Consider the following 13,840-nt stretch of genomic DNA (forward strand, 5'->3'; position numbering starts at 1 on the left):
TCCAGAGTTGCTTTTGGTCACTATTTTACCACAGCATTAGAAAGCAAAGTAAGACTGAGCCCTTGCCAACCAAGGCAGGACTGTTGGGCATACTGAGAGAACAGCCAGGCTGGAGCAGAAAACTGTCATTCCAAGCTCAGGTCTGAAGCACAGCTCTGAGAACAAAATCAGGCACAGGGGAGAAACGGAACCTAGCTATTGGTTGCACTCATCTGCCCTCCCCCACTGCACAGGCTACTGGATTTCATATACTCTGAGTACTCAGTCACTCCCTGTGACTGTGACTTGGGTCTCTCTGGTCCCCAAATAATTAAGTTTTCACAGCCACCACCACAACACAGGTAAAAACACCAGCCTGTTTGCAGCAGCCCTCCTTGCCTGGCCTCAGTTCTCGTCGGTGGGGTTTGAGCCAGTTCTCCAGGCCCATGCTGACTGGGGAGGCTTTGGGCTGCAGGGGCTTCACAATACTCACCTGAAGAGGAAGGCCTGCTCGGAAAGTCTGCAGGCAAGTCCACGTGTGGGCATGGTGCCTAGCTCTGCAGACCTGGAAATGCCTGGGCTGACCTCCCTCTGCTCAGGACCCATACATCCCACTGCTCTTAGCTTGGTAGGTTATTTGTATCCATCTTTCCTCATCCAGTTCAATTCCTGTCGTTTGGAGCTCTTTCCCTTTGTCTTTCTCGCTCACGGTTTTGGAGATATGATCAGTAGAGTATCTTCTGGCCTGCCATGAAGCTACTTAGTATAAGTCACCTGTCTCTTTACTTGGATTTTAAGTACCTGTGGGCTAAGAGGGTTACCTCCTACCCCAGCCCCACACTAACCCTGTTCCCTCATAGTCCTTTTAGGATAAGGAGATGGAAGAAGGCTCTACGGACCGGGGTGGGGACAGCTGCATTCCAGGACATGGAAAGTTACATACACGTGAGGGATGTGCGGAAACACACATCCTGCCTACTCCAGGATGAAGCACTCTCTTCCACACAGGATAAGAAAGTGGGGACTCTGGTCAGGGTCAGAGGAGGCTCCTGGATGGACAAAATAGAGCACAGCCCCTGGACAGCAAAGCTCCCTACCCCGGGCCACAGCCTCACTGTGACAACTGAGCTGTCTTCCACATATGCAGCTACAATAATGAACTCCTGCTGCAGGAGACCACACTGAAGGGCTGGGTCAGATGCAAACCTCAGTGATTTATGCAACAGAGCTCCTGGGCCCATTCTCGTGTGCTGCTGGTGTTTTTGGCCACCCCGCTCCTTTGCCCCAGACCCAGTTTGTCTGCTGGACAGGCTGGCTGCTTACGATATTCCTGGGGATGGCATTTCGAGAGAGGAAAGCTGGGGAAGGGACCAGGACATTGCTATCATTCCAACCATGAGCATGGAGCGCCCCGGAGAACCTTAAGGCAAAAGTACAGCCCATCAATGTTCTCCACGAACATACCACATTCTTTATCAACCAGTGTTTCCCCAGAACTCCTTCTCACAAACTCAACATAATGATATTAAGTACGGACTGTCCAAACGTAGGATCTGTATGCTCATGGTCATCTCTGGTAAGGCAAGATTCAAGAAACCTCCAGGGGACACTTGAGCAGCACTACAGGACAACTGGAGTTTGGCTAAATCCCTCTGCAGACTTTCATCCACACAGGCGGGTGCGAGACATACAACCTAGCTACATCTGCAGGATGCTTTAAACCGCCTGATCATCTCATGCTGCCTGTGTTAACAGAGGCTCTGGGTAGGCCTCACGAGGTCCTTCTACCAAGTTTGTCCTCTACTTCTCTATAAAGGCCAACTTGAAGGGAGCAGAAGAGGTGACTCAGCGGTTAAGAGTATGTACTGTTCTTGCAGAGGACCTGAGATCAGCTCTTAGCTCTCACATTGGACAACCCACAACTGCCTTTACCTCTAGCTCCAAGGGAATCTGGCACCCTTTTCAGGCCTCTGCAGGCATTACACAAACAGGCACAAACCTCTCTTCCAACAGACATCCACATGCACACAATCAGATTGCTAAATAAAATAAAATAAAAATTTTTTAAATTAAACCTTGATTCTTTGAAACCTTTCCTGGCCGATTTCAGGTGATTGTGGGCAGGCCAAGATCACACCTTTTCTGTGAACTCAGCCATTCTTTTAGGCTAACCTCCTGCATCTCCCAGACCGTGCCCCAGATGAGGGCCTGAGCTATATCCTATTCATAAGTAGCTGCAGCCCTCCTTCTGGACATAGTAGGATTGCTTTGCTCCTGCCTTGTTGACATTGAGAACTGCCATGTGTCTTGTTTCTGCTAATGAAACATGAATGGAAGTGACATATGTCACTTTTGCCCGGAAGCATTAAAGAATCCTGCGTGCTTTGCCATAGCCTCGTCATCCTGGTATCTAACTGTGGTAGCACATATTGACCCAAGACATCTGTTTGGCTTGGGTCCCTTAGGAACAAGTCCAGCCGAACCCACAGGCAAGCTGTGAAGCATGTGTAACCCAAGCAGGAAATAAACTTGAGTTGTCTTAAGCCATAAATTCCCAGAATTGTTTGTTACTTCAGCATAAAGCTGGTTCATACTGACTGACACAGCCTGATCTTGATCACCAATTCCAAGCTTCTAAAACACAGCAATGACTACTAGACCCTACTGACTCGTTCAGCATGGACTTACCTTCAGCTAAAAAGAATATGTAACATGATTGTATAGATAACAAACTTAAACTTAGCAAGCAGAGAGAAATACCCATACCATACAGCAAAATCAAAAGACACAAATTGCCCTCCTTCTTTAAGCCATCTAGGCAGCGTTCAAGGACTTCCCCAGGGTGAACTGAGCCATTAAGAAGTTTCTATAGGTTCCTATGTATCTCTAGAAGGACACAGGTCTGGGGTCATGTCCCACCCAACTCAGAACTGCCAGTGCTCAGGCACCCAAGGAACAGGGCTGTACTCACACTGGTGGCATACTGGATGTCCTTCCAGATGGAGGTCTCCCGGGACAGGTCAGAGGCCTCAAAGAGATTGTCCAGGATGACCTCCCCGATCATGTCATGGCGAGAGAAGCGGTCAAAGTCAAAGACACTGAGATGCAGCTTGCGGTCAGCCAGCTCCTCATAGGGCACGGGGAAGTGGAAGTTCTCGTCAAAGGTGGGGTTCAGGGTCTTCCGGTGCACCCGGGTCTGCAGCTTGCACTTGCGGTCAGGCAGGAGGTAGATCTTGACATAAGGGTCAGAACTTCCACAAAAGTCCTTGGCAGGGAGGTCAAAGGCCTTCAGGATGCGCACAATCAGGGTCTCGCTCTCGTAGTCATAGCGGAGGCTGAAGTTGATCTTCCCACAGCTCTTGGCGGCCTCAGACTTGGCATCGTCCCCATCCACGGACTTCTGCTTGTAGAGCTCAGGCTTGATGCGGCCAATGCTGGTGGGCTGCTCCGCTGCCGGTGGCAGCTCATTGCCGTAGTCTACGCTGGAGACGTGCATCTGCCGTGGCAGGTGACGCTTGAAGGATGTGTGCCTGGCCGAAGACAGGAGGCACAAAAAAAACCTGCGTCAGGCCTTCGGGGTGGGGTGGGGCGGGATAAAGGTAGATCCAACCCTGGCAGCTCGTCTCCCTCTCGTGGGGGCCCCTTCCTTCCCTCTCAGAGACCCCGCTTTTCTTCTTCATGCATTTTGTGCATAACGTAGTCGGAAGCCTTGCGTGTCTTAATATATGTAAAGTAGTTGGAATGGTGCCTGCTGTACAGCAAGCTCAATAAATGTTAGCCATTGTTTTAATCATCATTCCTGCTTTTCTGCCATCTGCTTTCTAGGTTTCTTTCCTGGTAGGCATGACTACTCTTCCCATTAAAGCATGAGCTTCTGTAAGAAGAGGACAATGTTTCCCACTGCCTTCATCATCATCATCATCATCACCACCACCACCACCATTTTATTAAGGATTTAGCATCCAGCAGATAGTCAAGTAGTTAAAGGCACAAGTTTAGGAGATGGACTACATAGGTTAATTTTGGTCCTGCTACTTTGAGCAAGTTATTAAACTCTCCGCACTACAAAAATAAATAAATAAATAAATAAAGATAATAAAAGTAACAATTGCATAGACTTGTCTGAGGATAAAATACATACATACAAAGCACTTAGGACTGGGCCAGGTGTGCATTAAGCTCTCAGCATTACCACATGGATTCTTCATAGGTTCCTCACAATCTTAGCAGGGTCATTTGCCCTATTTTATATTTTAGAGAAAGGAGGCTTAAAGGGAGCACTGTGCTCAGGACCATATGGCAAACTTGGCCCGTGGGGATCTCAGCATCTTCATTCCTGGCTTCTGCTCTGAAGGCCACGTCTCTTTCCCTTTCATTGGTGCCTGCGAGCCTGAGGGAATGCACTGCGGGGATCCAGGAATCTCCGAGATTCTTAAATTACGAGTAAACACAGTGGCTGCCTCTCCATGTCTTTTAACAGTATTTCTGGGTTTATTTAGAGTAGGCAGGCAGCCATCGTGTCTATTGATGGTTTGCTTTTGAATTAGATGACTGCACATTATGCAACTGTTGCCACATAGGGAACCCGAAAGGGTTTTAAAGAAATCCTTGTTCTCAAAAAGCCTGGACTCTCATTCTTTACTTCTGGCGCATGACACCCTGTAGCTAGGAGGCTTCACTGTCCCAACCCTTATTACATCATGAACTTTCATGCCTTTGGGCCTTGGTGTATACTCTTAGTCCTGTCTGAAGTCTTCCCTTTCCTCAAAACTCTCAACCCAGCTTCCAGTCTAGTCTTCTGTATTCTCAAATCCACCCCCACGTGCTGACCACATCACACACAGCATGTCACCTTGAAGGTTCCCCTTTCGCCACACCTCTCCTGATGGCTACCTTCCCCTCTTGACTGCCTCTGTGGATCACACTTCCTGATCCGGTTCTCAAAGGACACAAGCTGTTAGTTCTAGACCCTGCTTCTCAGAGGCTGGAATCTCTTTGCTGCACTGTATCAGAAAGTCTGGGCGCATGGGGCTTAGGAGGTGAGGTGTGCCCCCTTCACCTGGTGGAGGATGCTGGCTCTGTGGTCTGTCGCTGCAGCCTCGTGTGACGCATGATGTGCTCCTTGACCGACATCTGCACCTCGGCTGGTATATCTGGGGAAGTGTGGCTGATCTTCACAGCCGCCTCCAGGAAGCCCAGGGCACTGGGGTCCTTCAGCTTATCTGCCATGTTGCCTCTGGAGCCGGGGCCTTGGAGGGTCTCTGAAGCAGGATTAGCAGAAGAAGGGCTGGAGGCCTCCTTGTTCCTCCAGGGCATCCAGCACAGCTTCCAAAAGAGAAAGAGAAAAACTGCCACCAGGGCCACGCCACACACAATAACTACCACTGCGAGGAGGCTGACAGAGGTGCCTGCCCTCGGCATGAGGTGGGCAGGGAAGGACAGAGACGCACAGAGGTGGGGGTGAGCAGATGAGGTGTCGGAGACGGCGCACACAGAAGGGACAAAGACGGAAGAAGAGAGAAGAATGGTTATGAGCAAGGCTGTCAAAGTCACGGGGAGAAGTGACGGTTTGGGGGTTGACCATTGATGGTCCATTTTGTCAACTCTCTGTAGCCCTGTGCTCACCACAGTCTGACTGCTTCAGCGTCACCCTGCCCCCACCCTTTACCAGCATGGAGCCCTGGCTGCTTGCCCTACTGCTCCTGGCTTGTGCCCAGGGAGGGGACAGAGATTTAAATGGGAGTCTAAACAAATGTGCAAATTCCTGAAGCGTTCATATTTGTACACTGTTTGAATTTCTATTAGAACGACTGTGGCCAGACTTCTAACAGGATCTGTTTCTCTTTTTCACTCATTTTATTTTGGTACTGGGGAATGAAACCCAGAGCCTTGCCCGTGTTAGACAAGTAATCTCTCACTGAACTTTATCTCCAGCCCCCAAAAGTGACTTCTGCACACAGCCTATGAGGTAGGGGTCAGATCCTGGCTAACTCATGCTCCCTTCTTTGTCCAGGCTCTATTGGCTCTATCCTTGTTCGTTCCTGGAACAAAGCAGGAGGAGTTCAATAAACACTCAGCAATCTTCCAGGGAGAGGGGTCCAGCCTCATTTCCCTAAAAGCAGGTGTGTTAGCTTCTGCTTTCCTAGAGTTTTCTGCCTGCTGTAGGCTCGGTGGGTGCTTGTATTAAGTTGGAATCTGATTACTGGGGTCTATATAGGTCAAAGCTAAGTACAAAGTACAAATGATTCCCATCACTGTCTTCTTCCATTCTGTGGCTTTGTTGGGGGAAGCTTTGTTGCAAATCTAGTATTTGTGAGCAGTGTGGCTGGGTTGGAAGCAGGCCCATCAAGCCTTAACCTGTCCCTGCCCACCCCAGGGTGCTGTCATCTCAAGAGAGCTGTGCAGAATGGCTCCTGCTGTGGGGAGTTGGTAAGCAGACTCCTATCCCACTTGCTCTCCCCAAATGTAATGCTGAATCCTTGAGCCCGAGGCAGAAGTCAGAAGGCTAAGAGCCAGAGGTATGCCTGGCTGGGCTGTCACGTGATCACTTGTTTGATGAACCTGCAGAGGAGCTTGGTTTGGCTAACATCATGAGTGAGGAGCTATGAGAGTCCATAAGGTCACCACCCCAAGGGTCTGGCTTTCTTCTGGAAGGGGCCAGTGACTCGCTAACTTGCCCTGGGTGGGTGGGTGACTGCAGGGATGTGTCCTATCAGCTCAACCCTCTTCTCTTTTACCTGGCTAGTCTCTGCAGACCTGGAGCTTGGAGCCTCTGGACCAGCTGCTAATTGCTTTACAAATCTTAGGACTTAAGATATGGTACTTGGGTAAAGATGGCAGCAGTGGCCCAGAAAAGGTCTTGTAAGAGGCCACAGGTTAGGCAGACATAGAGCTTGGGCCAGGGCCTGGGTGTACACTGTCCTGTTCTTTCCCCTGCGGCGATTTGTTTGTCCCAGATTAAACTCTACACTCCTGTCGGTTCGTCAGGCCTTATGTGTTCATTCATGAACCAGCATGTAAGCAGGCAAACGTGAATAAGTTACAGTTCTTTCTCCTTTCAGTTCAGCTAGGCCAGACTGCCAGGTTCTGAGCTAGGCCTGGCAAAATGCCTAGGTCTTGCCAGGTACTTCTACTGTATCCAGGCCTCAGGGAAAGCTAGCGTACATCTTGAGGTAAGAACGCTCGCCATTGTCATCTCAAGGAGCCCCTCCTGCCTTCCGGTCCCCAGCCCTTGCCAGGATCAGCAGCCGGGTGCCTCCATGAAAGGGGTAAAGAGGATGTTATCTCCAAGGCTCTCCCCACCACCTCTGTCCATTACCCGCCCAGCATAGAGACGTCACAGCCTTTCTCACCTAGAACAGCCATTCTCAACCTGTGGGTGGTGACAGACACCTTTGGAGGTTAAAGGACCCTTTCATGGGGGTCGCATGAAAGGGGTCAGATATCCTGCATATCAGATATTTGCATTACAATCCCTAACAGTAGCAAACTTACAGTTACGAAGTAGCAATGAAAACAATGTCACGGTTGGGGTCAGCTGCAACACGAGGAATGGTATTAAAGGGTGGCAGCATTAGGAAGGTTGAGATCCACTGGTCTAGAGACTACCAGGTCTCCAGGGAAACATCCATGTATGTGAATAAAAAAAAAAATTCTAAGCTATTATAATATCTATCATGTTATATGAGTAGTTAAATTTTTTTATATAAGTTGATAATGTTAAGTATTTTATTATTGGATTTAGTCAATTTATTCAACACCATTATGTTCAATTTTGAAGTAGCTTTTATATATCCAATCATGTAATCCTCCTTAATGAAACAGGTAAAATTATTGCCCTCCCTTTGCATATATGAATGTCCAGAGAATTAAGAGACAGCCAGTAAGGTGGGCCTAGGCACCAGCCTCAGCCATGGTGCTCAGCAGTATCACTTTGGTAGAACATGTATGTAACTTGGAGACAGATCAACCCACTGTGGAAGGACTTCCTCAGGTTTTTTTTTCTGTTGTATATTTATGATCTAAGACTTGGAAGCTGTTTCTCCAAGCCCTTACCTTCTGCACACACCAGAAAAGCTTCCATGGGTATGTACGTCCTTATTCTAAGTCTGTCCACCCCTGGACCCTTCATGTCTGTTCTTTGTTACACCTGCTCTGGGCCCATTTTCTGCAGTGAGTCACTTTAAAACAAAAGGTATTTCTAGGGCCATGCTTTCCTTTGATCATGCATTTTACTTGCTCTGGTTAATAATTAGAATTTTAATGAGAAGGGAGGAGGTAAGGGGGGGGAATCTGGAGAGCATAGAGTGCATTTAAATGTTCAGCTTGACAAAAAAACTAAATTCATAAATGAAAGAAAGGTAGGGGGAGGGACCTGGGGGTTCATTTTTTTTCATGTAGTTGCTATTTCAATTGCGTCTCCATGTGACCTCCCTTGGTGCTATGCTCAGAGAAGGCAGAGGGTATAGATTATTGGGAATCAGTCCCTCACACTCAATACTGGTTATGAAAGAACAGGAGGGCCACCCCGTGCCTGGATAATCTTCCCCCAGGACTAAAAGAGCCTGGGTTTTGGAATTTCACAGGCAGACCATGCAAGGAGAATTAGGTTCTGGACACTAAGAGTTCATCCACGCAGGAGACAGAAGGTGGCAAGTAAGAAAAGCAATGGGGGTAATTGTAGAGAAATAATTAAAAATAATTAAAAGTGACCCTGGGTGGTCATGAACTCAGCCAGCCTTGATCCCCAGTGTGTTAGTCAGCTCTCTGTCATCAGACAAATGTGTGCAATAACCGACTTTTGAACAGAAAAGGTTCCTTTTGGCTCACAGTTTTAGAGGCTCAGTCTATGATGTCAGTCCCTCTATTTGGCTCATGGTGGTGCTTCACAGTAGATGTATATGGGGAAACCAAACCTTTTACATCATGACCAGGAAGCAAGAGAGAGAGGAAGAGGAGGAACAGGAGGAGAAGGAGAAGGAGGAGGAAGAGGAGGAGGAGGAAGAGAAGGCAGGGTTCCTGATATCCCTCTAAGGACAAACTGCAAGACTTCCCACTAGGCCTCATTTCTGGAAAGTTCCACCCACTCCCAACAGGCCTACTTTAGGAAACAAGCTTGCAGCACACAGACCTTTGGGCAGACACTACAGATCCAAACTACAGCACCTGCTTACAGGCATATGATTTGGGAAGCAATAGCTGCCGGTCATTGAGCCACCTCTGGGAGAGGAAAAATTGTGGTAGACCTATTTATGCTTTGGAGACATAAGCCCAAGGACTTGGTCTGGAGCAAAGGCATGAGGCTTTGATCCTTATTGGAAAGCTGGATTTCACAGGGTGCTCAGGATGCATCTCGGCTGGGCATCAGTGCAAATGACTGCAAAGCACATGCCACTTACCTTGCTTTCTGATGGTTCTTCCTACCTCACCAGATCATTAGGAAAATCAAATAAGCTAAGGCTACACATAGTCCTGATATGCAGAGAACGACCCCCAAACATAAGCTGCTATTATCCTCCAGGACTTTTTCTTTTTCTTTTCTTTTTTCTTTTTTTTTTAATTAAGTATAATTGTTTACTGTGTACAGCTAGGCCTCTGGGGCCCAGAGAAGGGAGACCCTAGATCAGAGAGCAAAGTGGCCTCTGGCCTGTCTTCCCTCAAATCTCATCAGGGTAGGGCCTGCTTGGTCACCTTAAATAATGCTGTCTGGTAGGGCGATGGCTCAGGCCCTTCCCCCTCATCCCTAAATGCTAAGTTATTAATTAGCATCCCAAGGCCTGCTTATCTTCCCCGGTGACACTTCATTCTCTAAAGACAGCCTGGGTGCCCCTCCTCTTGCCTCCATTCATAGTGTTAGGATTCATCAGCAACTCTTATCGCTTGCCATTGTTCCATTTTTCTAATGGGTTCCTATGTCAGGAAAATCCATTTTGTAACCATCACAGGCATTTTGCTAACAGATTGTAATTGAAAAGACAAACTGGAGAGAGGAATAGCAAAGAAAGGACCAGTTCCCAGCTCACACCAGCACCAGAAAAGCCTGGCCGGGGGCCTGGAATCACTGCTCATCCCCCAGAAACACAGATGCCCAGCTGTCTGCGCTCCTTCACGTCCTGTGGAGACACAGGTAAACCACAGCTCAGAAACCAGACAATAAGGGATGCAGAGGTCCAAGAAAACGGAAGGAACAGCATTTAGTCTCGAGAGGGAAGAGACTCCAGGCAGAACCATTCATATTAATATTAATGGTAATATTTGCCATTCATTTCAGTGCAGCAAGCATCCTGCCTTGTATTGCTATCTCATTTAATCTTTACAGCCTGCTGAAGACATCCACATTCATTATCTCACAGATAAACAAAGTGTGGAGATGATAACTAAGGCACGATGCTCAAAGGCACAGTGTGTTAGGCAGAAGAACTGGGAGTCGAATGTAGGGCTTTCTGATACCAAAATCCAGGCTCTTGAACCAGGCATCTCTGGGGACTGGAGGTGGGGCTGGAGAGCTGCAGACCCAAAGCTGCACAAACTCAAAAACTCAAAGCTCCGCTCTCAGTTTTCTTCTTCTCTGAGGAGTGCATGTCCTCAAGTTACCCATGAACTACCAGACAAATAGCCAGTGGCTCCTGCAAAGTCCAGTGATATCCCCGAGAAATACCGGAGCCGGGTGGGAGGAGGGGGAGAAAGAGCTTATGTTGAGAGAATGGTAGCTGGTCCTTACTGGGGCTAACAGACATGGTCCATTAATAATAAACCCTGCCGTGGCTTGTAAATTTATTAGAAGTGGGTGTAATTAAATTCAGAGTTAGGGGGAGGGGGAGCAGAGGGCCATTGCTTCCTTTTCTTCTTCAGAGAGCCGGGCTGAGCTACCGATGGGGATAATTAGCAGAGTCCAAACAGAGAAAGAATTAATGCTCCTGAAAAAACTGTGATGAAGGGAGACAAAGCTGGGCTAATTACGGCCGCACCAAGCTTCATGACTGGGCTCCTGCTTCCACCATCGTTAGAGATAAATCGGAGGCTAATGTAGAATGTTACGGTGAATGGAGCTCTGGCACTAATTCAGCTTTCATCGTCATGTCATCATCATCATCATCATCATCATCATCGCAGATGGTCATTGAACCTTTCTACCCACATCTTTCTACCCATTGTACCTCCCTACTTTCCTGTGTGGGTTGTTATGGGGAAGAAAGAGTTCAGTGCCCCAAAGAGAGAGTTGAGGGGATAAGGTGTCCTTTAAATCTTCAGGGTCCAGACCGGATGCCCAGCTGGCTCAGCTCTGACTGTGCTTCCAAAGAGGCTCAGCATTAGAGGCCTGAACAGTAAGGGGTGATGATGAGCTCGGTCAGGTCTTGTCATCATGCTCAACCCAACTCAAGACAACCTCAAAGAAACCTAGCCTGAGCCTGGGTCCCAGAGTCAGTCCTAATCATCTCTCCTCCCCAGCTCTGCAGGCCTAGAGGGGAAAGAAATGTTGGAGCTGTAAGAACAGAGAACACAGCTTTTGCACAGAGCTCGAAGGAATGAGCATACTAGAACTATCAGCCGCACTCAGTCCTGTCATAGTCAGAGGGAGAAGAGAACCTCCAGAGACATCTAGAAGGTTCTACAACTGTGGGAGAACACTGCATTCTAGCTGCAGCGCCGCTTATCTGTACTCCTGGCATCCAGGAGACTGACACACGAGAATTGCAATGAATTTGAGGCCAGCGTGAGCTACATAGCTGGATCCTGTCTTAAAAAATTCGAGAGAGAAAAAAGTTAAGGCATGAAACACACCGGGATCAGAAAACATCACAATGGTTGTTCAGGGTAGTGCTTTCTTCCACAAATGTAAAATATAACATTCCTTCCTCCCATAAAGAAGAAGCCAGGGAGTCTGATTCTTCAGATGAGGGAATGAGGCTCTTTTTTAAGAGAAATATTGTGCATTTCATTTGCCATCACACACAGGAGGAGGAAAGATAAAAAAGAAACATTCTCTGGGCTGCAAAAGGCCAACTTCAAAGCCAGGTGGCTGAATCACGGGGCATCTCTAGAGTCATTAGCAAAGCTAACAAACACCACATTTGTCTAGAGCCATAGGTAGGCTGGGAGCAACCTCTCCCGGCTTCCAGCCTACAGCACTAGGAGCAGGGCAGCTTGGGTCAGCTTTCAGGCTCCTCCCTATTCTAGAACAGTCTTAGATTTCAGCTGCACAGTTCACCTCTGCAGCTTCAACTACGTATAAAGTTCATTCACCTCTACAAGGAAGATGACTGAAAGAAAGGCCTGTTGGTGACTATGTGAGAGTTTGAGGCATATAAGGAATACATGAAGACCTTTGCGTCCTCAGGGTTTTTAGAGAAAGGGGCGAGAGGGGTTTTGCTCTTAGTTGGGAAGTTTCAGCACCGATGCTTCCAAGTCTGAGTCTGATCCACGGAGATTTCTGATGCAATTCTTTGCCCAGACCCTAGTCTATGGGAAGGTCTGTGCAAATGATAGTGGAATCCGAGTCTCAGCCGTTGAAGCTTGGGGGATTACTCGGAATCCCAGGAGCTAGGCTTTAGAGCTGTGAGAAGGCAAGGGAAAGAGATATGATGGAAAAGGGAGCTGAGCTTACTCTATGCACTCGCCATTTCTTTATTTCTCAGCATTGCTTTGGTAGGGGGATCGGATCCCAGCTGGAGTCTCTGGGGTGCAGGAGCAGGCTGGGAGGTGAAAGGTCTAGACCCCTCGTCTGAACACCGTGGCTCCTAAATCCTCAAGACTCTAGGGTCAATTTCTTGTCGTGTGATCCGGCTCCCTGTCCACCTGCATCTCCTATCTTTCCTTGGCCCCAGGATTTCTTGGGGCTTGTGACAGACACAGTGACAAAGTTAAGGCTCTCCAGGGCCAAGGCGCATGTACAACTCAAACTCAACCTTCAGGGCAGGCTGCTGAAATATCTGATTCCCTACCTCGCTCACCTCAGCCTGGCCATTCCGATTAAAGGAATCTTCCGGGAGCCGGACTACCAGTGTCTCCCCCAGCATGTACTCACAACACTCCCCACCCCTACCCAGGGCATTCTTGCCCTGGAGAGGTGGCAGGGCGCTCCTCTAAGGATATGTTCTGGCCCTCCAGAGGGCTGTCAGGCCCAGGGGGAAGGCTCCCCTGCAGAATGAGCATTTGAGGAAAAGATGGAAGGGAGCTAATGAACGGGGGGGAAGGGAGGAAGTGACAGTTGACTTGGGGAAAACTGCTGTCTTGGAATCCTTATGCAGCTGGGGGTGTAGAAAGATGACACCAGAGAACCCAGCGTCTAATATCAGCCTCATCTGTTCCGAGAAGACGGAAGAGGGAGAGCCAACTCTCATCACTGTCCCATTCTCAAAAGTTCTTTATGTCTTATCTCGGTCTCTTCTGCTGCAGTCATCAACTCATTGATTAAACAGTGCCAGAGAAAGAGAGAGAGAGAGAGAGAGAGAGAGAGAGAGAGAGAGAGAGAGAGAGAGAGGCCCCTAATGACTGATAGAGAAGCAAGGCGGGCTCCACTCACACAGGCTGGACACAGCTTCCTGGAGGCCCACAGCCTCCCCTGGCCACTCCATCTCCTCCCTCCCTCAAAAGCTCTATTCCTAACCCAGCACCTACCTCTATGTCTGGCCTTTAACCTCAAGAGGAAACCGGTAGGCTCTGGAATCTGAGGTCCCAGGAGAGCTGACCCGCCCTGCACCTGCTCCCCTGCACCTGCTCCGGGAACCTGTCGTCTGATCCCTGGCCACTAGTCCCTGGAGAGGCGCGTGGGGACCCCGTCCTCTCTTTCCCACGCCAGCCACACAGAACCCCGAAGCGACTCGCACTTAATCCTCCCAGGAGGCCCAGAGCCGCTGGGTTC

General features: G+C 48.7%; 1 protein-coding gene across 9 annotated transcripts in view; it reads right to left on the reverse strand.

Moving 5' to 3' along the window:
• The window catches only part of Syt6 (synaptotagmin 6), a 57,028-nt gene that overhangs the window by 41,735 nt on the left and 1,453 nt on the right, over positions 1 to 13,840 (reverse strand). For 5 of the 9 annotated variants that reach the window (XR_002476331.2, XR_002476332.2, XM_021634196.2 and 2 more), the window contains exons 2-3: positions 5,039 to 5,387; positions 2,951 to 3,509 (exon numbers count right to left, since the gene is read on the reverse strand). Coding sequence is in view for 7 of the 9 variants with exons in the window: in XM_021634196.2 (XP_021489871.2) it covers positions 2,951 to 3,509; positions 5,039 to 5,387 (908 nt within the window). In the remaining 2 variants the exon portion in view is untranslated. Of the gene's footprint in view, positions 1 to 2,950; positions 3,510 to 5,038; positions 5,388 to 13,596; positions 13,837 to 13,840 lie in introns of those variants that run through there. The other 4 variants (XM_021634199.2, XM_021634201.2, XM_021634200.2 and 1 more) reach the window with 2 other exon arrangements.

The sequence above is a fragment of the Meriones unguiculatus genome, chromosome 10 (assembly GCF_030254825.1).
Source record: "Meriones unguiculatus strain TT.TT164.6M chromosome 10, Bangor_MerUng_6.1, whole genome shotgun sequence".
Lineage (NCBI taxonomy): Eukaryota > Metazoa > Chordata > Mammalia > Rodentia > Muridae > Meriones > Meriones unguiculatus.